Genomic DNA, 27,944 nt, shown 5'->3' with positions numbered 1-27,944 from the left:
AGGGAGAGGAGGAACCGGCCCCAATGGCCGTTGATTGCAGTTACATGATGGCATCCCCAAATCTCCCATGAATTTTCTGACCCAGAGTTGGAAACTGTACATGTGGCAATGCCTGCTCCGCCCTTCCCTCTCGACTACTCCATGTGTTGCTCTCAGGCTTTCTGTTCCGCCTCACTCCCATTGGCATCAGCCAGGCTGGCGAATCGCTCGCTGGCTGCTAGGGAGGAAAGAACCCAGGAAGATACCTGATCCTGGGTTAGATGGAATGCTTCATTGGGAAAGTTCTGCTTTTTTTTTTTTTACAGGGCAAGGTATTCCACAGCCTCCCCAACAATATTTGGAGCCCACCCTGTACTTGACATACTTTGGTCACTGTTCTAAAAATAGACCATGACAGAAAGGCTGAAAGGTGAAATCAAACATTTTACAATCATTTGTGCATAGGAATTTGTTCATAGTTTTTTTTAGTCCGGCCCTCCAACAGTCTGAGGGACAGTGAACTGGCCCCCTGTTTAAAAAGTTTGGGGACCCCTGATTTAAGGGATTAATGTGTGAACTAGGTCACACTTTCTAGAATGCAGTGCAGTTCCTAATACTTGCCCTGTTCTCCTCCTATCCCATAGACAGGTAAGGATCTTCTGTATACTATCTTTGTCATGGTACTCCTTGAATTTTTGAACTGATATTATGCTACAGCAACCAAAAAAATGGGTGTCAGATGTTTGGTGGTATGCACTTTGAGAGCCCCTACTATGATATGATAGAAAGACTAGAAGCCCACAGATTACCATCTCTTTCTGTTCATCAATGTGGAGAAAATGATACTGCCCAGCATAGCCTAGAACGGGGGTCGGGAACCCGCGACTCGCGAGCAGCAAACGGCTCTTTCAAGCCTGTGGTGAGGCTCCCGGCCCCTTCCTGGGCAACGTGGGGAATCCACCCCTTTTCCCCCGGCACAGAGGCGCTGCGCTGCCATCCATCCCACCCCCCACCCACCCCCCGCAGAGGCAGGGGGGGAGAGAAGAAAGCGGCATCGGCCGCCACGCCGCCGTCCACCCCCACTTCCGGGAAGGAGGAGGGGCATGGCTCGGCCTCAGCGCACCATACCCGAGAGGAGGCTTGCGCCTCTTGGCTTTCAGCCGAGGGAGTGCTCCCCCGCCTCCCCTGGGGGTGGGCGGAGGAGGGAGACAATCAATGAGCAGCAGCAGTGACCACTTCCTGCTTCTCTCACCAGCGAGCTCCTCGTCTTCCCGGCCCTGCATTTCTCACCTGGGCTCCGCTTTCCCTACGGGAGCTAGCGAGCTCGCCCTAGCCATGGCGACCCTTCTCTGACGCTCCCCCTCTGCTCCCACCGCCTCCCTTCTCCGCCTGTGGCCGCCGCCACCTCCCAGCACCTTTAATGGCTCAGACCCTCCAGCAGCCACAGCAACAACTTGTTTGCCAGCCCTGCCACTGCCGCCCCCACCAAGGGCTAAGGGGAGCACAGCACACGGTGAGGGGGCGTCCAGACGGGAAGAAGGACGGGGTGTGTGTGCTGGCCAGGGAGGGGGATCTTCCAGGTCCGGCTAGGCAGGGCAGGGAGGCAGACCACAGTGGGGAAGGAGCCCTTTCAGTTTTGCGCCAGAGATGCATCTGGACCTGGTCGGCGCGGTTTCCTTGCTGCTACTTGCAGAAGTTGGTGCCTTGTTTTGTGTCTTGGCTGTTGTGGAAGTTACTGGGGCGCAAAGGGCTTTGGACTTCTCCCCTTCCCTGCTCCTTCGCCATTCTTGGGGGCGGGGGAGGAAGAAACTCCCCTTTGCTGGTCCCCTCCCCCCACTCTGTGCAGATCTCGGCTTCATGAATTTTCTTCTCCAGGGGAAATGGGTCCAAATGGCTCTTTGAGTGTAAAAGGTTCCCGAACCCTGGCCTAGAACATAAAGAGACTATGAGCCTCTAAATAAAAAAGAAAGACTGGGTAAAAGTAAAAAGAGTAAGAATAGTGATATTATGGCAGGGGTCTGCTACAGGTCACCAAGCCAGGCAGCGGATTGTATGAGAGTCCTAGATCAGTTAAAGTTTTCAAAGAGATAGGGCACAGTGGTCAAGGGAAAGTTCAATTACCTGAATATCTGTACCCCCTCCACCTTTAAAAATCCTTCCCCAAAGTCTTCAAAAATCTTCTTGCAAACTTGTTTTTATGTAGTATATCTCCAGTTGCAACAGTTAAGAATAACCCATCATGACTTAGAGGAAAGATCATTGACTGTGGATAAGGATTGTGATCTGAAGGACTCAGGCAAATGGTTTCCGAAGGTATGGTTATAGCATTTCTCCTGGGCAAGGACTATTTGCAAAAGCTTAGATTCAAACGACGATTATGGCTGTTTCCGCACGGGCAATGAATGGCAGCCTGGAGACAGTAAAAACGCCGTCTCCAGGCCGCCATTCGCACAGGGGGCGCAGCTGCATCGCAGCCGCGCCGCCCTCGCGCCGCCCACCCATCGCGAAGCCGGCGTTTACCCAGAGCGCTGGGAAGCGCTCTTTTTGGGGAAATGCCGCAGTGAAGCCGCTGCCGAGCAAACAGCAGCGGCTTCACGACGCCTCCCCCACCCAGCACTTACCTTGTCCCTGGGCCTCGGCGACGCGCCGGAGGCCCGGGGACATGCCAGGTTGGCCGGGCACCGGCGCTCCGCGGCGCCGGCTGCCCGGCTGTTTCCAGGACCGTCCGTGCGGACGGTCCCAGCGTCATCGGGTCGGCGTCGTAAACGCCGACCCGGCCACTTCCGCCTTCGTGCGGAAACGGCCTATGAGTGTTCCCAATTATAACTGTTTATCAAGAATTAACCCAGCAGTTGCAATTACTGTCAGGTGCCCTACTGAAAACAACTCTTAAAGAGATTAAAGCTATGATGATTTCGAACAGGGGGATCATTAGAAAAAACGCTAATGCAAGGCAAATGGATGTTACATACATGAACAAGGGCAGTCTACAGAAATCTTTAACACCGTATTAACTCAAAAGCTAACTGACCCTAAACGCAAGGAACCCCCCTCCCCCATTTTTGTCAGTTAATTCTGGGCACCCCATAAGTGATTTCAGGGCAAGAGATGTTCAAAAGTGCTTTGCCATTGCCTGCCTCAGCGTGGCAGCCCTTCTTTGATGGTCTCCCATCCAAATACTATCCCAGGGCGAACGCTGCTTAGTTTTCAAGCTCTGACAACAGCAGGCTAACCATCAACAGCAGCGCGCGTGCGCCTGACGAACGCAGGTGCTGAAAGAGAAATGTCTCCATTCTGCCCCCCCCCCCCCCCCGCGTTTAAGAAACGACCGGACGTGACGTTATAGTTACAGTGGATTATTTCCGATTTGGGGCTTTTGTCGATTGAGCATCTTGTGTGGTCGGTGGCCTGGGGCGCTCAACATGGTGCCTTCGACTTTACGGAAAGTGGCTGCTGCCTCGTGCCTGGTGCTATGTGTCTCCTTGCTGCTGCCCAGGCTCTTCCTTCCGCGGGGCTGGGCTGGGCAGCAAGAGCTCGACACCACCGCCCTTCCGCCCACACCGTCCGCCGTGCCCGAGGGTAAGAGGCCGCTCTTCGCTCCATGGGAAACCGAGCCGTGCCTCCGTCCGTCTCCTCCACAATTTAGATATTCGTTTGAGAGTGGAAACGTATAGGGCGGGGGTCTGGAACCCAGAACGGCTCTTTCAAGCCTGTGGTGCGGCTCCCGGCCCCTTCCTGGGCAGCGTGGGGAATCCGCCCCTTTCCCCCTCCCCCGCACAGAGGCGCTGCGCTGCCGTCCACCCCCGCAGAGGCAGGGGGGGAGAGAAGAAGACTTCTCCCCTTCCCTGCTCCTTTGCCATTCATGGTAGATCTTGGGGGCGGGGAGGAAGAAACTCCCCTTTCCTGTCCTTTCCCAGAGCTGCCCTCTGCTGTCGTTTTGGCCTTTTTTTTTTTGGTTTAAACTATTTTTGAACAATCCTCTTCTTCCTCTCACCTCCCTGACTTGCTCGGAGCGCATGGGCTGCTCAGACAAGTCCGGGGTGGGGGCTTGCCTCTACTGAGCTCATTACATTTTCTGGAATCGGGATTTCAGTTTTTAATCTCAGAATTCATCCATCCCCGTCAAAGGTAAACTCAACCACTGCAATTAAACAGTTGTCTCCCAAAAATCCCTCTGCTAGTCAACTAAAAAGAACCTCTTGAAGTGCAAACCTGGAAGCGTATACTCTGAAGTAAATCCCACTGAATTCAGTAGCAGTTACTCCCAAGTAAGTGTGTTTAGGATTGAGCTGGGCTGTTAAGAGTGGGTCAGCTTTTCTCCTTTCATTCTCCCCCATTCCACACCAGACTACACTTTGTAAGCAACATAAATAAGGGTTCAAATAAATAGATGTGTTTCCCTTAAAAAGAAAAAGGGGAAAATGTAAATAAAAAAAGAAACACACTGTTTCAATTGGTTGTAATATAAAATATTTCCACTTTCACCTCAGGAAGGTGTTTTGCACATTCAGAAAAGCCACACACACCCCGCCCCCAATCAGAAGTGTGCGAAGTCAGGATTCTGAGGAGTCCTTTGCCTTTATGGAGGGGAGGGAAGGAGAGAAGTTTGGGGGCATGACTCAGTGGAAGAGCATCCAGTTGGCATTCAGAAAGTCCCCAGTTCAATTGCTGGCATCTCCAGTTTAAAAAATCAGGTAGGAGGGTATGTGGAAGACTTTCCAACTGAGACCCAGCAGAGCTGTGTCCAGTGAGAGTGGGCAGTGCTGACCCCAACAGACCAAAAGGTCTGGCTTGGTATAGGGCTGCTTCCTGTGTGCGTCCATGTGGTTTTTCATAGTGCTGTGTCTCCAGGAGAGTTTTTATCTGTATTTTTTAAGGTTGGTTTTCCAGTCTTTCTCTTTTTGTGATGTGCTGATAAATTGGCAATTTGGTCAATCCATTGTGTGCGTATGTGTTGTGTTTTGGCTAGCCAAATGCCTATCCTGTTGGTTTCATGACGTGTATGAACTGTTCTTGGGGCACTTTGGCATTTCCAGAATAATGCACTTTCAATCCACTTTCACAATTGTAAGTGGATTTTGCGCTTTCGCACAGTAAAATCCAGCTGCAAAGTGCATTGAAAGTGGCTTGAAAATGCATTATTCTGCATGTCTTAAAGTGCCCTTGGCCTCACTTCCAAAACACCTTTAGATGGTGATTTTGCATCAGTTCAGTAAGCATCATTGTGGACCTGCTGCTCTAGGAAAGTGATAAAAAGAAGGAAAGTCTACAATTAACTTTAACATATGCTGATCTTAAGAGGGATGTGAAGGGTGATGGACACGCTCGGAAAGACAGCACCCCTTACCTTGTGGTGAAGGTGCTGTATTTGCCCAGGGTTGTTTTTTGTGGAAGTATTTATACCCCATATTTTGGCCTTTGAGGTTAACCAGTGTTCAGAAATGTCATCAAGAAAAGAGTGGACTGTGTTAAGACATTAGTATTGAAATCAAGATTTTGTCTGATTCTGAGTGATAGTATCGGAGTGTGTTTATCTGCTTTTGATTAAGTACATATAATATTTATATATTGATTTGTACTGTTAAAATATTGTATTGCCATCTTTTTGACCATCTGAGTCCTCCAGAACAGCTAGCAAAACAAACACATCCCACAAATTGCAAGCTCTGCCAGCCTCCCCCCCCCCCCTCATCCCCAGCACACTTCCCTGCCCATGGATCACAGGGTTAGGGTTAGTGTCATACAGGAAAACAAATGAAAGCGATTTAGAAGTTCCTTTTTGGGCCCTTTTGTTTTATTTTTATATTTTTTTCTCAGCAGTAATAAAACATTTTGAAAGCATTTTGAAAATGTCAAAAAAAATTATTTCCACTGTGTGGCATGAACCATTGCTGTGTTCAGATTTGTGAGTTGGGGCATGTTTTACAATGTGATGGTGACTGAAATGACCTGGTGCAAAAAATCGTTGTTGTGGTTGAGGAGGGTGGTCGCCTACATGGGCGGCCGGGGGGGGGGGGGGGCGCAAAACTCAGATTTTGCCCCAGGCTCCATTTTTCCTAGCTACACCTCTGGAGTGAGTGGAGCCTGTGTACAAGAATGGCCTCTGAGCATGTGCAGAGCGTGGTCACGCTGGGGCAAGGCCTTCCCACAGAGCGGTTGCTGGCCCCCTCCCCCCACTCTGTGCAGAGCACGGCCGAGCAGCCACTGCCCTTCCCGTTGTCACGTGACTTAAAAGCCCCCTCCCCGCAGTGGGGGGAGCGGCAGCAGCGATGAGTCACATTCACGTCCATCCATAGGCAGGAGGGCGAGAAGAAGTCTCGGGCGCGGGGGGGGGGGGTTTAGGGGGGTGGGCTACTCGGTTTCGGTGCACCAGGTCAACCTGCTTGCAGAGGGGCATTGAGGGGGCTGGAAGAGAGCCCGCGCTCCTGGGGAGTGTGTGTGAATGAGTGACCAGCAGCCTTTGGTTGACTAGAGCCAGTGTCCCCCCTCCCCCAATTAAGCGAGGAGAGAAGAAAGTGGCATGGGCTGCCACCAGGCCGCCGCTGGCTTACGTGGGGAATTCCCCCCCTCCCCCCAAGGGTGCGGCTCCATGAATTTTCTTTTCCGGGGGAAATGGGTCCAAATGGCTCTTTGAGTGTAAAAGGTTCCCAACCCCTGGTATAGGGTTACAACCCGGCGGGGGTCAGGTTTTCTGCCCAGACTCAGTTGCCGGAGGAGTTTTGCGACTGTCGATAGCCCCCTGTGAAAGTTTACGCTGCGAGAAGTTTATTAGCCTTTAAGATGCCCCAAGGCACCGTTTGCTGGACTTATGGCTCTTATATACTAATATTCGTACACCATAAATCTTGTGGTACTTAAAGGCGGACAAATTTACACTCACGTGAGCGTTTGAAAATGAGTTTGCCAGTTTTTGCCTTTCGTGTGTGTGTTGTACTGTCGCTAACCATTCTGATCTCGAGTATTTACAGTGGTGCACAGACCTAGAGGAATTGGCAACTTTGGGGCTGTTGTTGCTTTTGGTTTTTAAATGATGCAGCTAAGTTTTGAAAAAAATTGTCCATTCTTTGTTTAAATTAACTTTTGAGATGGGTTATAGTTTGATTATTTCAGTGAATATTAAAAATCATCTTATAACTTTTCATGTTACAAAGTTAATCTGTTCAATCTTATTCATGTCCTCACTTTGCCCCCATGCACAAACAAGCATGAGGATTAAAATGTAACCCTAAATACAGTTACTACAGCCCAGATCTACTGTAATCACTGAGTTTAGACTGGAGTAACTCATAGGACTACTGTGAGTGTCCTAGCTCTGACTCTTTAAAAAATCTTTTATTGATTGGAATTAGAAGATCAGTTTAACTGACATGTCGTGGTACTTATTTTGTAAGAATAAGTCATGTACTACTTGCTTTAATTTTTGTTTTGTAGTGATTGCCCACATACCGGGAGGTCTGGGTGTACCCTTTATAGCCACTTGAGCAATATCGTGAGGTTGAGAGGTGTGTTCCTGCTGAGATTTGTGCATTGCTATATAGATACTTGTTCATTGCACCTGCACTTTTTTCTGATTATTAAATCACTTCACATTTTGATGCCTTTCAGTTTAGCAGCCTGAGTATAGTCTTCTGCTTTGTGAGTGATTTGACAACTAACATGATGATCTTGTTTTGTGTCTGTAAATTGCAGATTTCCCCATTTCTATGTCAGTTTCTCTTCTTTTAGAGATCGTTTATGTATCACTGGAAAAGCAGAAAAGTAATATAATATTTATATTATTAAATATCATCATGTTTATTTTATATTTCCTATCTTCATATGTTTTCTTTCCAACTTCTACTTCAGAGGCAGTCAACCTCTGAATCCCAGTGCCAGGAGGCTGCATCAGGGGAAGGCCCAGTTGTTCAACCTCCAGAGAAATTGGTTGACCACTGTATGAGATGCGAAGCTAGACTAGATAGACCACTGGTCTGATCCAGCAGGGCTGTTATGTTCAATTTGTTTTTAGTTTTATTCCTTATGTTTGATAAGTTCTTGATTAAAGTACTGAAGCATCACAATCCCAGTGTAATCATAGTGTTCATTTTTGTGCTTTTTAACATTCCCATGATAATATTTGTTTTGTTTATCCTTCATTGCTTTGGATATTTTATACAAAATAAACAATTATTTAAATTACTTTTATTGTTCCTTTTATTGCAGCAGTGGCGTAGGAGGTTAAGAGCTCGTGTATCCAATCTGGAGGAACCGGGTTTGATTCCCCGCTCTGCCGCCTGACCTGTGGAGGCTTATCTGGGGAATTCAGATTAGCCTGGGCACTCCCACACACGCCAGCTGGGTGACCTTGGGCTAGTCACAGCTTCTCAGAGCTCTCTCAGCCCCACCTACCTCACAGGGTGTTTGTTGTGAGGGAGGAAGGGCAAGGAGATTGTAAGCCCCTTTGAGTCTCTGGCAGGAGAGAAAGGGGGGATATAAATCCAAACTCTTCTTCTTCTTCTTCTTCTTCTTCTTCTTCTTCTTCTTCTTCTTCTTCTTCTTCTTCTTCTTCTGTGTTTTTTTAAATGGGCAGCCAGTTTCATCAACATTTATGTCAATCATCTCATCATCACAGTTGTCCTTAGTTTTAGTCTTTCTGCTAATGGATGTCTGTGATTGCAAAGAACAATGAAGGATTTCTTGTGTATAGCCAGCATCATCCTTATGGTTGATTTGCATTTCAGTGCTTCTGCAACTCCCCCCCCCCCGCTCCCCCCTGCGTAGGATATGGCAAGCATAGCCATATATTTTTGATATAAAATACTTGCAGTTCTTGCTTCTTTACTTGTTCTTTTCATCTTTTAAACCATGCCACTTGAATTGCAGTGACAAACAGTGATAGAGCAGCATTTTGAGTTTAGTTCATTCCTGGCAGCTGCAAAATTTACTGTGGGAAGTAATCTACTTCAAGTATGCCAGCAGATTTTTTGAATCTTCAGATTAGTGCAAGAATTGTTTTTTTCCCAGTAAGTTGCAGCAAGGATTTGACTATGCAGTCAGCGCACACTCAAATGAAAGCAGACGAAGGTTGTCCATTTGGGTTCTTTGCAACTGTTGCCTTTAGCTGCCTGGCTAAATCTTGCTCTGCACACCACAATATCTGTCAAATTTCTGATCAATTGTTTCTCTTGTAGCAGCACCCTAAGCAGAGTTATGCCCATTCTAAGTTCATTGAAGTCAACAGACTTGGAAGGCTGTAACTTTGTTTAGGATGTCACTGTTAGAAGAATAGAGGCAATGAACTAGCCACATCTGGTGCCATTTACTTTGATTGTTGAGTACCATCATATTTTCTAGTTTGAGAGGGAACTTGTTACAGTAATCTCCACCAGCAGTAGATACATTTTTTGCATGCAGCTACTAAGCTGTCCTGTGCAGAAGTAACTGCTGTTCAAGACAAATGACAACAGGAGGGGAACAAGTGGGAGGGCAAGGGACTGTTTATCCTTTCTCTAGTATGGAAATATATTATTCCTGCAGTGTGTATCGTGTCCCACTATTAATTTATTTTAGAGAAGTGCTATGTGAGAAGACTATTGCGCAGTCATAAACTATGTGTTAGTTTTTAGTAGTGTAGCTACACTAACAGATTGTACATGTAACATGAAAGTGTTCCTGTAGTAATGCTTTTGGTGGGATTCAAGCTTGGTGAGTCACTGTAGGCATATAACTGTTTTAACGTAAGATATCTGAAGATGACTGTGCCATTGATGGATATTAAAATTCTGGTCAGGTTATTGCCCAAATTAATCTGGTCTGTTCTTGTTTGCTTGGGGAATTAGCTGGGGACAAACCTGCATTGCCAGAGGTCAGGTGGAGTCTGTACCAGGATTAAAAATACACATTCAAGCTGCAAACACATGCACACAGTTTCAAGGAGCTTAGAATGTAAAGAGAGGTGATCAACAGAGAGAATAGAAGAGGGCATTGAGGGAAGGATGATATTTACTGATCTTGACAAGGTTCAAGGAAGCAGTAACCAGGACCAGTTCTGTTCACAGGCACAAGGAACAAGATCCAAGGGACAATTGCCCTTGTTTGGGAGGTCTAGTTATAAAAAGTTACCCCTCTGGCTATAATAAGAAAGGCTATTTTCTGAAACAAAGCAAAGTTCTGTTCCCAAACAGGAAAAATTCTATGGCAAAAATGCTATTGATTGGATTAAGACCTGGGAGCGCCCAACCCTTGATGAGGTTTGGACTTGGTTGATGAAATCAAGACCAGAGGCATTCCAAGTCTGGATGAGCCTGGGATGTTGAAACAAAGATTAATGTTTGTGATAAAGGGTTCAGGTGATGTAGCTGATTTGCTGATAGAATCAGGATGTGGAGGCATTTACGAGTTCTTTGTGAACTTGAAGACTGGTGTGCCTACTCAAGGCTGTGCTGTTGTTCAGATTTGAGTGATGGAGCCTTCAAGGAAGGCATTGTTTGCTGTTGTACAGGGGTGGACAATTATTTTTTCCATAGGGCCGTATAAGAAACAGAAAATATTGTGGAGGGCCGGGCCAAAAGGCAGTAGGGCGAGGCGCTTTTGAAAGCCCCGCAGAAGCCGGCAGCCAAGGCAACCGGCTTCTGCGGGGCTTTCAAAGGCGCCTCGCTCCCCAGCACGGCAGGGGGGCCAGTCATGGTCATTTGGCAGGCCAGATGTGGCCCGCGGTCCGTATAATGCCCAGGTCTGCTGTTGTACATACTTAAGTTGGGAGGGTGAAGCATGTGTCAGGCAAACCCCTTGATATCAAAGGCTGTCTGGGATACCAAGACATGATTGGTAGGATATTAGAAATGCCCCCAGCCCCACCCCATGGTCTGGCTGTGGACTTGCATGCCAACAATGTTTTTACAATCCTATAAAATGTATTTAATCAAAGGTGATAAGACTGAACCAGTATATAGACCTTGACTAACAGAGGCTCAATCAGCTCTAAAAAATTATCAGTCTCCATCCTTAAGTCTAGTTTGGGAATACTCTTATAACCTACGTTTCTTCAGTAAATGCCTAGTGCTAGACACCACCTGATGTGGCTGTATTGACAGTATGCTACTGGGGGTTTTGTTCTTTATCAATGTTCAGTAAAACTGTTTTCACTATTAAAACAAAAGTTACAGAAGACCTGTGTTCCACATGGTGAGTGGAACAAAAGTCAGTGTGATGATCTTGAGACTCTTAAACATAAGTACGGTAAGGAAAATCTTCTCCAGGGTGAGAACATACTTAGAGCAACTTGCCTTCTTACCTAACATGCAGCACTGTAAAGTGAATTTGCACAGTAGCATGTTGGTCTGAATCTACACTGCATTGCTAGGTTTGGACTGTGCAAAAATTGCCCTTAGAGCAAAGGCTCTCTGTGTCTGAAATGTGATGGTGAAAAGTTCTGATGCAACAGACGTTTCCTGCTCCACAAGTCCAAGGTGGGTGGAAAACCTCCTTGGTAGAAGAAATAGCAAAATTCAAAATATTAAAAATCCTAGACCAATCACAGAATTTTTAAGCATGTAGCCATTTCCTCTTATTCTGGCAATAAATGTATAGGCAATACCTGGATCTGCTCCACTTTAACGCTGCCTTGTCTTATTTGTACCTTGTGTTCTTCCACTTAGGCCTGTTAGAACATCCTGAAACCAGTCAATTGAAACAGTTGTTGATGAACAATGGTTCCTTTATTGCAGGTCAGAATAATTCAGAACAGTACAGAGTACAAAGACGCTTCTGGCTTGCCCCAGCCAGAACATAACTATTTGAAAGTAACTAGCCAGCCCAATTCCTCCCCCCGCCCCCACACAATCATACAGCTGTACTCAGACCAAACTATTTGGCCTCCACTAGCTGAGCAGAGGAGAGATAAGCGGTCAGGGAATAGCAGAAGAATAGTTTCACACAGCATATTCACACAGTCCCCATCCCAGTCACCCCAAACACCTGTCTTTTCCTTTGCTGAGCAAGTAGTATTATTGCAGCCATCTTTTGCCTTCTTTACTTAAGCTTCAGATTTGGCATGGTGATGTTTTATTCCTGCTTGTGATACCATGGAGATCATATCCTACAATTGATCAACATTTGCAATGCTAATTGCTCATAGCCTTGGGAGCCCTACACTGGGTGGAAAGGCAACATAAAACATTTTAAATAAATGAAAAGGTTTGTTTTCTTTACATATTGCTTCATAATTAAAGAAACTGTAGAGTGGAGGAAGGAGAGTTTCACATGGCGGAAAGTAACACTGGAATCACTAGTGCCATGATCTACAGAAGGGATCCCCAACCTCAGATGTTTGTTAATATTCATAGAATCTTGTTCAGTGAAAATGACTATTCTTGCATAGACATGCTTAGGTTATTGTGGTTGAAATTGACTTATGGTTTTCAGTAAAACCTACCATGTTGATAATCATTTTTGTTTGAACTTTAACCACTTAAAATCAAACAGATTTTTGGACTTCATTATTTCCACAGGGGATCACATGCTGGAATACTCTCTGGAAAGCTCATGAAAAGGCAACACTCAACTTAAGGATAAGCTCAGACCATAAAATGCTAGTTTATCATACAACTGAGGATGTGTGTGTTTTTTAATGATGTTTCTCCACTGTTTGAAACACTAAAATCCAGAAAGGTCATGTTATGTGCTATAGGCATGTACTAGTTTTAAGAAAGATCCAGCTAAGAAACAGTAAAAATATTTTCAAAATAAGTAATATTAAGGAGGACAAATGATTTTTCAAGTGATTCCATGATTTTTTTCAGTTAACTTGTCTGCAGTCATCAACCTGTGTGATTGTGGCTTTTTGTTTTAAAAGATGAGAGATAGTCACAGGAGGCTTGAATAAGTTTGTTTTAAACAGTCTGCCTGTTTGTTTTGTTTCCTTTTTCTTGTCTCTCAACTCTTGTTGCTTAATCCTCACCTGAATTGATGTGGTGCCTTTGTTGCCTCAGCAACCATTTATTACATTCTTCTTGCAGTATTATTGGGACTCCCTATTAAATTAGCTATTACATCTTCTATAATGCATTTTAATAATTCAGTAAAATAAACTTTAGATGATTTTAAAGAACAGTGCTAGAAAAGACTGAAAACTATTTTGGGATGAAAACTGTACCTGTGTTTTTGAAAATAGGAAAACACATCAGACTGCAAAGAAGAATGGTATGACGGAAAACCCATTTTATATCTTATCGCCTAATTAATTCATTTTTAAATGCAGAAATCATTTATTGCAAAATCAGGGTGAAAGCCCTCCCAAGCCCACAGCCATACAGACTTCTATGGTAAGTTGTTTTTTTTTAAAGCCCTGCAACCTTTCAGTGACCAGCATGTCTCCCTGGTGCCTTTCCTCTGCTTGGAATCCTGTCAGCCAGCATCCATTTTGGTGTGCTCAGCTCTATCGAGTAGACCACCGTGCTATATGTTGTTTTCAGAATTTTAATAAGAACAAGACCATTGTGATTTATTAGCAATGGTTTATTTAGCTCAGTAGCAAACTATGCTCAGAGCAGCAAATAATCAAGCAAAAACGTAAAACCAATCCCATTAATGGGACACTTCGGAGTATACTTCTCAGGGGAAGCTAGCCTTCCTCGTCTTGCCTAGCTTTGTTCCTGTTGTGATTGAAGAACCTCAAAATGAACTTGGTTTCTTGGAATGACCCCCCCCCCCCTCTTTGGGCTTCTCTCTATGGATTGTTCTGAACACTTAAAAAAATATTTCAACTGTTCTTTCAATACATATTCTGGCGACATCTTTCCAAGACAAACATAATTCCATATGCACATATGAAGCAAAGGCTTAAGCAAGATTTTAGCAACCCCTACCCATTTCTGTATCACCTTCCTTCAGGCTCTCTTTTCATGTTGCTTCAAGTAGCGTTTTCTATTCTAAGTAATTCTGTACGCTATGTCTCCAGTTTTCTAGACCTTCATGGAAGAGATACTCAGTAACACCTTGGCCAGTCTCACTGTCTGATACTTACCAGAAGGTCTTCCAGTGACTATAGTTTTATCTAGTTCTTAAGCACAATTTAGCAAATCACCTTTATAACACAGGCCTCTTTACTGCTGGAAATCCTCCTTTTGATTGGCTGCAGCTTCTGACTTTTAAATTTTTCTTGAACTTCTAAATATTCATTGCAACTATCTCTTCAGGAATGTATACAAGCACTTAACCATCAAATTAAGAATGTCTGAAACGTTGGTTCCATATTGGGAACTGATTCCTTCTATAGTCTTCAACATATCACTTAATCCCATCAGAATATCATTTCTGACTTCCATTTCTGACTTCCACAGAGAGACTGTACCTCCTAGATTCTCCCCTGCTACACCTATATATAGATACAGATGTATATATGCATCACACATGGTGGATGGATAAGATATTTGATGATGCACATCATCTTGAACAGCCTTATCTTTCTCAATTTTTATGTTCATCTTAGAAATTCTTGAAGATTAAGTTATATTTTCTCTTAAACTGACAGAAACCAATTCTTTCATAACATTATCATGGGTAAGTAGTGCACGTGACTAAATTCTGACACAGGATAGAATGTGTTCCTGTGCAGTAATTAGCATATCCATACTTCCCCTAAGTATGTTTATTTGTCTTGGGAAGATTGGCCATTTATTTCCAGATTGTGTACAATGGAACAGCAAGTTTATTCAAGTAGTTTTAAAGAAAAAGTAACCAAGATATGAGAAATGCTGATAATTCACAGTTGTTTATAACTGTGAAATAGAGATAATAACTCAGTGTTTGCCATTGGAAATTAAATATGCTGTAGAGTATATTTGTTCAGAATATGGACACACCTATATAAAAATAGCAATACCATGAGAACATTACAAAAAAAGTCATAATTCGTGTAAAAATGGTCAGGTAAACTCTGAGAATGGTTGTAAATGATGACATATTGGCTTGGGTGCTATATATCTCTGTGCTAATGTTGCTGTAAAAACCAGTGGTTACAGTAATCTACTGTTTGTGGTTGAAAGCCAAAAAATGGATGGTACACACAAGGGAGAACTCTGCCAAGCCAAAGATCAACTGTATTAGGCAAAGAAGTTTCCACTGCCAAAGAAACAGGTTGTTTATTTTTAAAAGACTTGTTTGGAAACTTGTTTTTGAGATTAATTTGTAAGATTAATTTTCACATTCTAGGGGGGGGGAAAGTAAGATAGACAGAAAAGATCTTTTAATCTTGATTTTTAGGAAAGACAAGTCGGCTTTCACCAACAATGCAGCATCCAATGTCTCCAGAGACCAGACCACCAGCTACCCATTTTCCAAGGTCCCATCTTGTGGAAGCAGTTGCCAAGGCCAAGGGAGGTGGTGGTGGAGGAGGTGGTGGCGGCAGTGGAAGAGGTCTTGTAGGACAAGTCATACCAATATATGGATTTGGGATCCTTTTATACATACTCTATATTCTTTTTAAGGTAAGAGTACACAATTTAGCATTACAATCATAGCTGCATCAAGGGAATATCTTGAAAATTCTTTAAATCTTGGAACTTGGAAAAAGTCATAATAAGAGTAATATTTATAATTAAATGTATTGTTTATTTCCATTTGATTGAAATTGGGACAGAATCAAATGATCTGGCAACATTTTTGCATTTTCTTTCTTTTTGGTATAGCAGATGTTGTAATTGTTGGTTATGGAACAAAATATGATAACTGAGCTTAAAATGGGTACCACCGAGGCCCTGTATACATGGAAGGCACTCAACTGTGTGGCAGATTCAGATTCTATGAGGTGAAACTACAAACAGCAAGAAAATCTTTTTGTTGCTACACAGAAGAAAGGAAATGAGTCAGGATTGAGTATGATATTTAACAAGCTATACTCATCTTAAAGTGGTTATTGTGCTCCAGCAAAGATAGGAACAATACCATGAAAAAAATCCTAGTTTTTATATAGTATTATTTGCACGGGGCAAATCTTGGCAGACTTTTGTTATTTGAATTTAAGTTGTTTCTATAAAGCTAGGTTAATAGTTTTCCACAACTGTTAAAGTTTTTCAAGCATCTCATCTTTTACATTTAGTGTTCTCTCTCTTTCTCACTCTTGCTCTTGATGCATTATCAAAACACAACGGTAATCATTTTCAATTAACAGCTTTCTTCTAAGGGGAAAACCATGACAGAGGAACAGAAATGGCCTCCTTCAGCACCTGGCAACATGAACAGGAAAATCAGTAAGTATGATTTTCAAGTTTGTGTTTAACCTGGACCCAGATATTGGATTTCAGTTGCGAAATAAATCTTGAAATTGTCAAAATGAGACTGTGTGATTTAGATAATGTTGATGATAACTAGTACACATTCATATATAATACTGCGTGGTCTTTTCCACACAAATTGTTTAGAATACCTATAGAATGTTTTCGATTCCCCTTTTTACCATGATGTTTGTCCCACTCACCTTTCATTTTTTATGCTGAGCCATAGATTCGATGCCTTGTAAGTCTGTTGAATCATTGTTTCAGGTAATTGTGGGTTTCCTCATGAGTAAATTTACCCATGTAGAAGGGAAAACTCTGGGAAAAAACTGTTGAATTGTCAATGTGTAATTGTGGGCTAACTCATGAGTAAATTTACCCACACAGAAGAGAAAATGTGAGGGGTAGAGGAGTGAGAAAAACAGCCAAAAATTATAAAATGTACAAAGTGATGAAAACCAAGAGGTGAGGGGGAAAGGAATGAGGCAAGGGACATGAAGAAATGGCAGGCTGAATTCCAAGGGGCTTGAGAAACGGGCCAGCTTTTAGGTGGGGAATTTATAACATTTAAAGAATACTGCACTGCAAGGGAAGTGGATTAGGAAATGTTTCAGCCAAGAGAATCAATGTAAAAGGGTTACAGAAACCCTTTATTTCCAGGCTGGAAATAAAAAATTTCCAAAACCAAAGGCAGGGGATACTGTGTGGAACTCCATGGAGGAAATGTTTAATTTCCTGCCTAGAAAGGTTTTTAAAGGTTTTGCAGAAAGAGCCTGTGTCATGTTGCAGCCAACTTATGGCAACCGCAGCATAGGACTCTCAAGTGAGAAGCAGAGATTGTTTACCATTACCTTCTTCTGCAGTCTTCCTTGGAGGAGGTCTCCCTTCCAAGAACTGACGCTGCTTAGTTTGGGAGATCTAGCTATACCATGCTGCTTTCCCTCCCATATAATACGGTACACAGGATAAACTCATGGAACAACACCTGCCAGTCAGAAGAAGTATTTTAATGTAACCTAAAAACAAAAATGTAGTAGTCAAGTAGTAAAATACATGGAGTTGAAGTGGAAGATGTGAATACAGTTTGCACTTGAAATCATTGGATGACATGGCCAATTCATAGTACTTACCTTGCATTAAGGTATGGTACTGAATGTTTTACATGCACAATAGGATCATCAGAATCCTCACAGAATCAGGTCCCAGATGGCAAAGTACTTGCAGCGTTGTTTGGAGCTACTGATGTTGTTTGGGGTCGTATTTGTGTTGCAGCTGACTATGAGCTAGCCCAACTCCAAGATAAGCTGAGAGAGACTGAAGAAGCTATGGAAAAATTAATCAATAAAGTGGGACCCAACTGTGAGAGGTATGTATTTAAATCAGAAAATTAATCCCTTTTGTATTGCAAAATGAGGTTTTCATTTATATTTCACAGTAGGCAGAATTTGACTCCATGATAAAGGTGGAAGCCAGAGTATGTATTTAATCTCTTTACTTGTGGCTTAAGATAAACTAAAATCCCCATGGCTTGCTCCTTTTGACTCTATAAGACACCTTTCAGTCAAAGTGGCTCAAGGCAGTAAGCAACAACCTTATGAGACTAGGTTTTCCTGGAGGCGACTGTGGGCTCTTCCCTCATTCCCTTCTGGAGTTGAGTACAGAGCATGTGAAACAAGTAATGAAACAGTGAATTGAAGATATGGAATACACTGACCTCTCCAGGACACCTACCTTCATGTCACCAACTAATACCAGTTATATCCTGGCCCCAGCAGCCTATTTTTCATCATTGGAAATTCACAGCTTAAGAAGGGCTTTTACTCAAGCCAGATGCTTTCCACATCCCTCAGCAGTTTCAGATGGCAGATATAAGAGAATTCCCACCTTGGAGAGACAGTCCCCATGCTCAATAAGAGAAGTAGATTCCCTAGAACATGCTATATTTTGATGCCCATTTTACAATGAGACTTACTCTAAACTCATCTTCCAACTATTGAATAAAAAAAAGTACAGCTTGGAAAACTTTTATCAGTATCCAGTCAAGTTTACAAACTTTACACAGTCACCTATGCCAAAGATGAAGTTTGACAACTTAGAAATTGATATTATGGTTTTGTATGCGTTTTAAAATTTCCAAAATGTGTTTAACCTAAGTTGCTTAGCTGTAATTTTGTATCAATTTAATGTGTGTTTTTATCTGATCAAAAGATCATAATCAATTTATTATTGTACAATATTTTGTCTAATGTAAATGGGTACATCAAACAAACAGCACATCTTCTAAGTATAATGAATTTTATGCTTTAAGTGGATCATTGAGGAAACTGAACTACAAATACTTTAAATAGAATAAAAATATTTTAAGAATGCATATATCCCAGCTTATTAATGTACAAGTAATAGAGAAATTCTTCTGCATATTATATAACTGAGCTACTTATGTGCATCTTGTTTGTCTGATTAATTTGGAATATCTATCAATACAGAAATAATTTCAGGTGCTCTTTTCCCCATACAATACCTTCTTTCTGATCTTCAAACACAACCTTCTTTCTGATCTTCAAAAAAAATCATTATTATGTCCTGCCTTTCACTTGCATTCATATCTAAATTAGAGACCATCACAACAGTATTCTTTTCTGGACATGACCTACTTATGAATGATTTGCATCACTGGTCTATAAAAAGGCTTGAGCATGTTTGTGATTCCCACTAAACCAATGGCTGTTGAGTACATTTAGGATTGCTCTTGAAGGCTAGACCTGCACTAAAGACTTAGCCAGGTAAGGCTTGAGCATGTTTGTGATTCCCACTGAAACCAATGGCTGTTGAGTACATTTAGGATTGCTCTTGAAGGCAATCCTACGCCGGCAGAATTCTTGCCGGCATGGGGGCGCATGAAGGCCCATGCGGAAACGGCCCAAGAGTTCTCTTACTCAGCGTTTTTAAAGGCAGAGATTATTTGTGTGTGTGTGTGACACGCACACACAAGAAACTTTTTAAAGTTTAACATAAGTAGAATTTTATTAAACCCCTCAGGATTAGGAGAGGAGAGGATATTGTTAATAAGAGAAGAAGCAGATTTCTTTACAGATATGAAGACACTTTCAAAGTTTAGCACAGATGGTGTTGGGCTGATAGTTAAGATTTCAGTTGGTCAAAGAGTTCTTAATGTTTTAAAACAGGTCTCCAACCTATGGCCCTTCAGACATTTATGGACTACCATTCTGATCAGCCCCTACTAGCATGGCCGATTGGTAGAGCTGATGGGAATTGTAGTCCATGAACATCTGGAGAGCCATAGGTTGAAGATCCCTGCTTTAAAATGTGATACTTTCAAGATGTTTCACAGATTTAACCCAAGCTAGCACCCAGAGGTTCATGAATAAATCACCTTAGGGTGAGACAATGATTAGCCAGCTCCATTATTCAGCCAAGCACACCTTAGCCCATGGAAAAAGCACAGCTTCCAACCTCTTTCCTCCCTCACCCCATCCTTTGATATACAAGATAAAGACCTGAAGTCTTTGAAAACTCCATTTTATGTGAAGCAGTGTCTTAGTTCTCATGTCAGGAGAGCAGCCATTAGAAACCAAAAGTTGGATTTCTTCTTATGGTGCCTCAAGATCAGAACCAGACAGGGTCTCTTTGCTTCACAGCTGTCTGCTGGCCCTTTTTTAATTTGAAAGAAAATTACATAAATGGCTCTAATGCTTTCCTCTTTCTGTGATATTTAATCAGCATGGGACGTAATAAAAATTATGAGTCACTTGATCCCTTTCAATAGATGAAAATATGTAAAAGGTCACTCTTCCCATTTATTTCCCAGCCACTAATGCCTTTGGGTCTAGTATATAATAAAAACGATATGTAATTATTATAGTTCTGTGTCAAGATTTTTTTTACTGTATGCAATAAAGTTAATCACTAAATAAAAGAGAAATAAGGATTCAGTTGAAGACTTGGTAGGTTATTTCAAGTCAATATATGAAATGCAGTTACCTGCCACCTTGTGTTTCCACTCTCCTCTACCCTTTCATTGTCCTCAAATAAACTACCAGTAGACTTCTTGTCAGCATTGAGCTGATGGTTCAGAAGTTAGACTTTTTCCCTGGACACTGGAATCAATGTAGTTTAACAAAAGGATTGGGAGTGCTTAAATATCTGCTTAATTTATTTATTGCTTCATTTATCATCCACTTTTATCACAAAAATTCCAGATGATCGACAAAAGCTGTTTTGTCTTGTATTTGCATATAATGTTACTGCAAGGGTTCTGCTTGAGCCCCTATCTAAAACTATCCATACTCTCTTAGGCGGATTCCGCATAGGCCAAAAACAGCGGTGTGAAAATGGTGTAAAAGGGTTTAAAATGGTGTAAAAGGGTTTACACCGTTTTCACACCACTGTTTTTGGCCTATGCGGAATCCGCCTTAGTGTCACCTAAATTTAAAAACTGAAGTTAAATAAAAACTTAATTTTAAATTTAGTGCTGAACGTTTGGAAAAGGTACCTCGTGTATTTTTTTCAATGACTAGTGCATCAGGACAACTAAATGATTTAGATGTATCATTTCAAAACATGACACATTCTGCTGCTTGAACACAGATGCCATGCTAGAAGCTTCATGAAGTAGAGAGTCTAATGATTTGCTTATTAAATTTGCACTTATTGAACAAAATTGAAACGAAATTTTAGAGTTTAGTGCTGTTGCTCATTAGCGCTTACTGTTCTCAAGACTGATAGAGCAATTCTAAGTACCATTACTTTCCTTTGAACTTACTTGGTCATCTTTGGAAGCCCTGCTTTGATCACCCTCACCATCTGAGGCTTTGGAGATAAACTTTTGCAACTTTTTCAGAACCTAGCAAAATACCCCACCCCCACCCCCCCAAAAAGCAACCAAGCACTGGGTCATTACTGACTTTGGGTGAAGTCACATCATGACATTTACAAGGCAAACTGTGTTTAAAGGGTGATTTGCCATTGCCTTTCCCAGTCTTCTACACTTTACCATCAGCAAGCTGGGTACTCATTTTACCAGCCTTGGGAGGTTGGAAGACTGAGTCCGCCTTGAGCTGGCTGCTTGAAACCAATTTCCATTGAAATGGAATGCAAATTGTGAGCAAAGCTTTGACTGCAGTACTGCAGCTTAGCACTCTGTGCATGCCCCCCAGCCCCTCCCTTGTTTAGTTTAGGGGTTTGGGGTTTTTGTTTTTTTTTGCTCTGTTGTTAGGATTTAAAAATCTGGCCTGAAATCTAATACCTAAACAGTTCCTCCTCCCATTACTTGTTTATTTATCTAAAATGAAAGAAAAATAGGGCTAACCTAGCAACATTACAGCAAACCAAAAAAGGAAAAAGGATGCCATGTAACAGCTTTATTGTTTTGGAACGCCCCTACGTGTTTCACTAAATAAGTTCATCAGGGAGATCAGAGTTCCTTTGTGCCGACTCTCTCCATATGAGTTGAGTTGTATTGTTGTTTGATTCAGGTTGCAAGAAAAAGAAAAGCATTTGTTCTTCAAATATTGAAAAAACAGAAGGTAGAGCTAAACAAATGTGGGCTAAAGCAGTGGTTTCTAGGCATAGTAAGTACCCAGAGAACAGCAAACTCCTTCATCTCTTTCAGTAGTGCACTTTGTGATTGGATCATCTACAGTCAGAATGCCAACCCACTGCCAACCGAACATTGCAGTACATAAGGATGTGTGAACTGCTACATATCAAGAGGTCTGCTTCTCTAATGCTTCCCTCATTTTGGGCATGAAATGTATGCTGTGGGGCCAGTCTTGCTTTTGGTCAGTCTTGCTTTTTTTATATCTCAGTACAATCAACATCTTTGCTCGTAGGTTGACTAGGACAGAACTGTTCTTCTAAAACTCGTTCACTGACAAACATCACTAGGTCTGACTCGTGCTTTTTGATGCCTGTTCCACAGCAGGGCCCAAAATGTCACCACTGACCAAGAGAAAAGACTACTTCAGCAACTCCGGGAAATTACCAAGGTCATGAAGGAGGGCAAACTCATAGATGGTATCTCCCCAGAAAAAGAAGCAGAAGAGGCTCCTTATATGCAGGACTGGGAAGGTAAGGGAAACTTGTGTTTTCTAAATCAAAGATTATGATTTCTTAGAGGAGCTTGCATGGGAAAGCTCGAGCAACTGACATACTGTAATTAAAATCCCTGCAGTTTCAGTCATATAGTTGTCTCAGGTTCTTCTATTGTGGATTGTTGCAGCATATGTTTATGATTTGTTGGGCTACTCTTCAAAACTGGGAGAGGCAGGAGGGCAACAGAATACCACCAGGCCAGGTTCTCCTGTGTACATGGGTTCATAGGGCAACAATTTCTGGTGTTGCATCTCTCAGGTGTCTGTTTTGACATCAAACACATTTGTCCCATGATCCATGCCTTAGGGATTCTACAGGGCTGTGAGCATCCTGTTAGCAATGCTACTGCTCACATGCTGGGAATCTGATTAAAATGGAAGTATGTATTCTCAGCTTGCATCCTAATCTGTTAAGTATAATAAAGATAGAACTAGCATTATTTCTAGATTCAGATGTTATTCTGATTTGCAAATTCTTTGACTAGATCCAGAAATTTTATTAATAAGATGTTTGAGTTGTTGCTCCACCTGAAACACATTTATTTTATGCCCCCAGGTTATCCAGAAGAGACCTATCCTGCATATGATAATTCTGATTGCTTCAAGCACAGACAGGACACTGTCCTTGTGGAGTATCCTCACCCAAGCCAACCTTCTGCTGAAGAGATAGCAGAGAGAATGGAATTTGTGGATGATGATGAGTGTGCATGTAGTGAAACCCTTTTGTCTGCTCTTGTCACAGTGAATAATGACCTTGTGTCAAGACAAGAGAAGGAACAAGCCACATCCACTGATCACAGTCGGGCCAGCCAGAACTTTGAAAAATGCCAGTGTTGTCACTATGAAGATGACCACCCTGTTGTTATAGCAGAGAATGAAGGATTCTACCTTGAAAGCTGCAGTGAAACAGAAAACCTGGCCAAAGAGGAGCTGCTAGTGGATTCTGACCTTGAAAACAGTGCATCCAAAGACCAACATTATACAAATCCTGACAAAATTGGCATGCTGCGGAAGCGAAACACAAGAGGAACTGAGCTGCTGGGAAAGTGAGGATTGTGTGCAGTCACGGCACTTCTGCTGACTCTCATCTTTGCCCACAAGAAAAAGGCTTATCTTCCCCCTTGTTTTCCAGCTGCAACTGGGGCTTAGCAACTGCTGCTTACTTGCAATTGGTGATGTTCCTTGTCCGCTAGTTAGCCCAGCAAAAACAGTATCTCTGCCTTGCATGTTATAGCCTCCCCAGAAATCAACACAACCAGGCACCCTTCCTTCCAGTTTACTGGATCCTGGGCTTAAAACTTAACTTCACTGCATGTTTGATTGCTGTACAAAGTTTAAAAAAGAGTCAAATAGCAATTTTCCCACTAAAGTTCTAACTGCTTGGCTAAAACGTATGTAATCTATTAGCAGAATGGTTAGGCATGATCAGGTGGCCCAGTTCAGGCTGTGCCTTTTGGGTTTCTACAAAAGGTTGACAGATTACCAATGGTTTAGATTATTGTGATATTTTACCACTAGAAGGACTTTTTGATGTTTTTCTGCAGGCATCGGACTGTCTATTATGTTTTCATCCTGCCCTCTCTGCCAGGAACTCGGGCATTGCATCAGGTTCTCTTTTCTTCATCCTATTCCTTGCACCAGCTCTGTGAGATTGGTTGGGCTGAGAAGGACCCATTGAGCTTCATAGTAGTGTAGGGATTTAAACCTGGTTCTCCTAGGCTTAGAGCAATACTGTCCTGTCCTTCATTTTCATGCAATTGATTTTGGCATATAGGCAAACAATTTCCCTTAAACCAGATGAGTAACTTTCTCCTTTTCTCGTGCATTGAAATGAAATACATCAGGGGACCGGTTTTTCTAGATTATGAATGCACATTTAGCGGAATGAACCAATTTATTTCACCTGGCTTATAGCCCAGGATTTCAATTATGATTCACAGCTTGTACTACACAATTATGTAACTTTGAAACTAATACTTTCAAAATTTTACTTTAGCGTATGAGCACTCAAGGGTCACACACCACCACCTCCAACAGTCAATTGATTTAGGCAGAGAAGAAAGGCACTGACAACAGGCAATAGTTGCTATTGGACAGCTCAGGTAGAAGCATCTGCAGAACATCACATCAGAAAGCTGTCATGGAATAACCCCAAGGAAAGCCCCAGAGGACTTCCAGGGAAAGGCAACTGGTAAAGGTTCAAGATAATATGGATATCATTACAGCTATTATAACTTTTTAAAATATAAGTAATCATACATTATTAACCTTCTGCGATAGCCAAAACATGTGACAATTAAGTAGTTTTTCTCTCTTTTCCCCCCACAGGCTATACTCTGGAATGAAAAGTGGCCTCTGTGTGTGTATGTGTCTCTTAATGCCTTTCCTTTCAGCTGGTTTTCTGTTGGGCACAACCAATACACAACAGAACAAGTTCATGGAAAACATTGCATGCACGCTGCCATTTCCCATGCACTCTTAAAAGACACTGTTAAGGGTTGGGGATCTTGAAAAACTGTGGAGGATGCAGGGCAGGTGGTGGGGATACAGTGGGAAAAGGGAAATTATCAAAAACTCTACTCTTCCACACTTGTAAAGGTCTTTGCTCCCTCCATGACAAAGAAGATAGGGGTAATTTTTGCTACTGCAGCTCTTCAACCTCCGTTGGAAGCAGGGTGTAGTAGGAAAAGGGGAATGCACTCTTCCACAATACCACTCCATTTGCAGTCAAATTCAATCCTACGTAATTGGTTATATTTATAATTTAAAATAGTTGCAAGTTAATTTGATTAATGAAAAGGGACACATGTGCAATGATAAAGACTTTCTCCATTATTAGTTGTTTCCTATGCAGTGTCATGACCATATCACTCGTTAAATACATCATACAGATTTAAGCCCCACTCCCTTTTCCCAGTGGATTATATGGAATATCTTGGGTAGCAGTTCTTAAGATGCCTTTTCAGGATAATTCAAAGAGTAGGAATAATTGAGAATACATGACTGATGGTAAAAGTTCCCTTTTTTCCATCCAGAAATGAAGGGATGAATGTTTCCTCAAAAATGCAATTGTTTTTGCTCTACCTGATAAGAATGAGCTGTAGTAAGAAAGGAAACAGTGACACTAGGGCAATATTTGTAGCTTTTGCTGCCATGAAATCTATTTTGTGGAAACTCCAAATTTTTAACACTAGATGTTGAGGTCAACAGGAATTGTACCATTTATCAGGGTCTATTCCAGGGATATATGACTTGGGTTATTCCCAGTCTTCCAGCTTTCAACAAAACCTGCTTTAGTAAAAAAAATTGATACAGCACTATTTTATCATACATGTTTGAATTTGCAGCATCCTGCTTTGAAATGTAGGTTGTAGCACAAAGGCACAGGATAGGAGGAAATATTAAGTGTATCTCTGAAAATTTATTACCATACTTATTTTACGTGAATAAAACATTGTACATACATTTAATTGTACATAAATGTGTATTGTTTGTGGCATAATAAGGCTGGGATGAAATACAGGTTTTTTTGTGACTGGTGTGGAACATGCTTACTTGTGCCTTTATATTATGCCATTATAAACAAAGTTAGCACATTAATTTTTTTATAAGAACGAAGATGTAGTAATAGAGAAATATTCACATGTTGAATTTCTATCTACTGTACTAGTATTAAAGAGGCAGAAATCTTGTCAAAAAGAAAAAAGAGCCGTGCTTTCCACTGATACAAGATGGAGGACTTCTGAAAAGACTGCAGCAGTGAGGAAACACTACGACAACACTATTCTTTTCTCTTTTGTGCCAATAGAAGAGTTTATAGTGCCAAGCCATGTAGCCTCTTGTTGCTGCTTCTTTTCATCAATGAGTTGTAATCAGCTCTATATTCTGGCAAAGCCAATACCCAAGGAAAGGAAGCAAACGTTCCATCTGTAATTGTTCCTTTATGTTTTATTACTTTCCTATTTTGCCTTGTAGAATAGCTGTGCACACTTTTGCTTCTCCATGTGTTAATAATTGCTTTTCCCCTTGCGAATAGAGCAATTAATGAACAATATGTTTTATTTTTGATTATTGTACTTTGTGATAATAAAAAGAAAATAATGAAATATTGCTTATGCTGTAAAAAGAAAAGCAGCAATTGAAGCCTCCACCCTTGAAAAGCAAGAACTGGTTACGAATCCTTTCAGAAGTATGTTTTGGGTAAACAGGAAAAAAGTAAATCAACTGAGAAAGCTGGGTTTTTTAAAAAAAAATAGGCAGCATAAGGTGGGGAAAAGAAAATACAAAAGGCAGCCGAAGTAAGGCTTTGTAAGTCCACATGTAGACTATTGGTATTGTGATTCCATTTCCAAATGAAAGAAAACCATCACCATTCAGTTTAAAAAACAGAAAATGCAGGAATCAGTCAGTTGATGACAATGCCACTGTGACTTTCTGTTTCAAAAAAAGACTATTTCAGAATAATCACTAGCATGGATGCAACCATTATTAGAAAAGTGCATTATTTTAGGATATGTGGTAATAGGGTTGCCAGGTGTCTCTCCCCCCCCCCCCGGCCACTGGCAAGGGGTGGGGTGGAAGTAGGGTTGTCAAGCTGGGAAATTCCTGGGGATTTGGGGACCCTGTGGACGTATAATGGGACCTCAGTGGGGTATAAGGCCATAGAGTCTCCAGGGGAACTGATCTTTGAAATCTGGAGATGAGCAGTAATTCCAGGGGATCCCTGAGTCCCACCAGAAGCTGGCTACATGGTAAGTAAATAATAGTAATAGAGAACATTAACAATTCTTTGAAACAAATTCAAGTTTAATTGTTTTCTACACAGCTTTTCCGTATTGACATATACTGTAATCTCTACGACATACACAATGTAATTATGTGAAAATACCAAATTAGTTATTATTACACATACTGATAAATAAATACATTTGCTTTAGAATAACAAAGTGTTTCTTTAAAAATTGACTTCATAAAAGCACATTTTCCCAGATTTATCTAAAATTCCTTATAGTTTGAAACAAAAAAAATGCCTAGCTGCTCAAACAGGACAAGACAGTCTTGTGCAAATGGACGTAACACATTCTAAGCATTATGCAAAAATACAACTGCTTAAAAATTTGTTCAATCCTAATTATTTCTAGCCTACTCCCCACACCCTTTTTCCCCCTTCAAACTTAATTTACAACAAATTGAGACAGGAACATTGTCAGATTCTACTTGAATTGTCATTGGTTTGTTGTTTTTAAGAAAGGCACAGTGATGAATTAGAACGTGTTAGCCATACGAGCAAGGGCTGCTAGCAAACGTCATTCAACCAGCACCTGCTTTGTTCTGTTATGTACAGTTTAAAGTATACTGGAGTTAAAAACAGCACATTTTTGCAGAAACAGTAATATTGCAGACATTCTATGTTTCATTCTGCAAACAGGTACACTTTGCGAATTGGTGTATTTTGTATAATTCAGAGGCCACTTTTTAAGTGTTAGGACAGATTCTTAGGTAAACTGAAGACAATAATGCTGCCATGCCAGTATGGCGCCTGAATAATATTTTGGGGAGAAAAGTCTTGGAACCAATGATAATCCAGTTGTTAGGAAATACA

General features: G+C 41.8%; 1 protein-coding gene across 4 annotated transcripts; it reads left to right on the top strand.

The window, feature by feature from the left end:
- Window positions 1-1,347: 1,347 nt before the first annotated feature.
- Window positions 1,348-26,448, top strand: RIC3 (RIC3 acetylcholine receptor chaperone). 4 transcript variants are annotated; one of them, XM_048483609.1, is made up of 7 exons: window positions 3,522-3,558; window positions 13,217-13,280; window positions 15,220-15,443; window positions 16,127-16,205; window positions 17,502-17,595; window positions 22,171-22,319; window positions 22,899-26,448. In XM_048483609.1, the coding sequence occupies exons 3-7, from the start codon at window positions 15,246-15,248 to the stop codon at window positions 23,390-23,392; spliced, it is 1,014 nt and encodes a 337-aa protein (XP_048339566.1). In that variant the 5' UTR covers window positions 3,522-3,558; window positions 13,217-13,280; window positions 15,220-15,245; the 3' UTR covers window positions 23,393-26,448. The 4 variants fall into 4 exon arrangements, with proteins under 4 accessions (XP_048339567.1, XP_048339564.1, XP_048339566.1 ...); XM_048483610.1 differs by lacking the exons at window positions 3,522-3,558; window positions 13,217-13,280 and adding an exon at window positions 1,348-1,492; XM_048483607.1 differs by lacking the exon at window positions 13,217-13,280 and having other exon boundaries at window positions 3,347-3,558.
- The last annotated feature ends 1,496 nt before the right edge of the window (window positions 26,449-27,944 follow it).

The sequence above is a fragment of the Sphaerodactylus townsendi genome, linkage group LG02, assembly GCF_021028975.2.
Source record: "Sphaerodactylus townsendi isolate TG3544 linkage group LG02, MPM_Stown_v2.3, whole genome shotgun sequence".
Taxonomy (NCBI): domain Eukaryota; kingdom Metazoa; phylum Chordata; class Lepidosauria; order Squamata; family Sphaerodactylidae; genus Sphaerodactylus; species Sphaerodactylus townsendi.
Note: the sequence above shows the minus strand (reverse complement) of the source record. Positions and strands in the feature narration are given on the sequence as shown.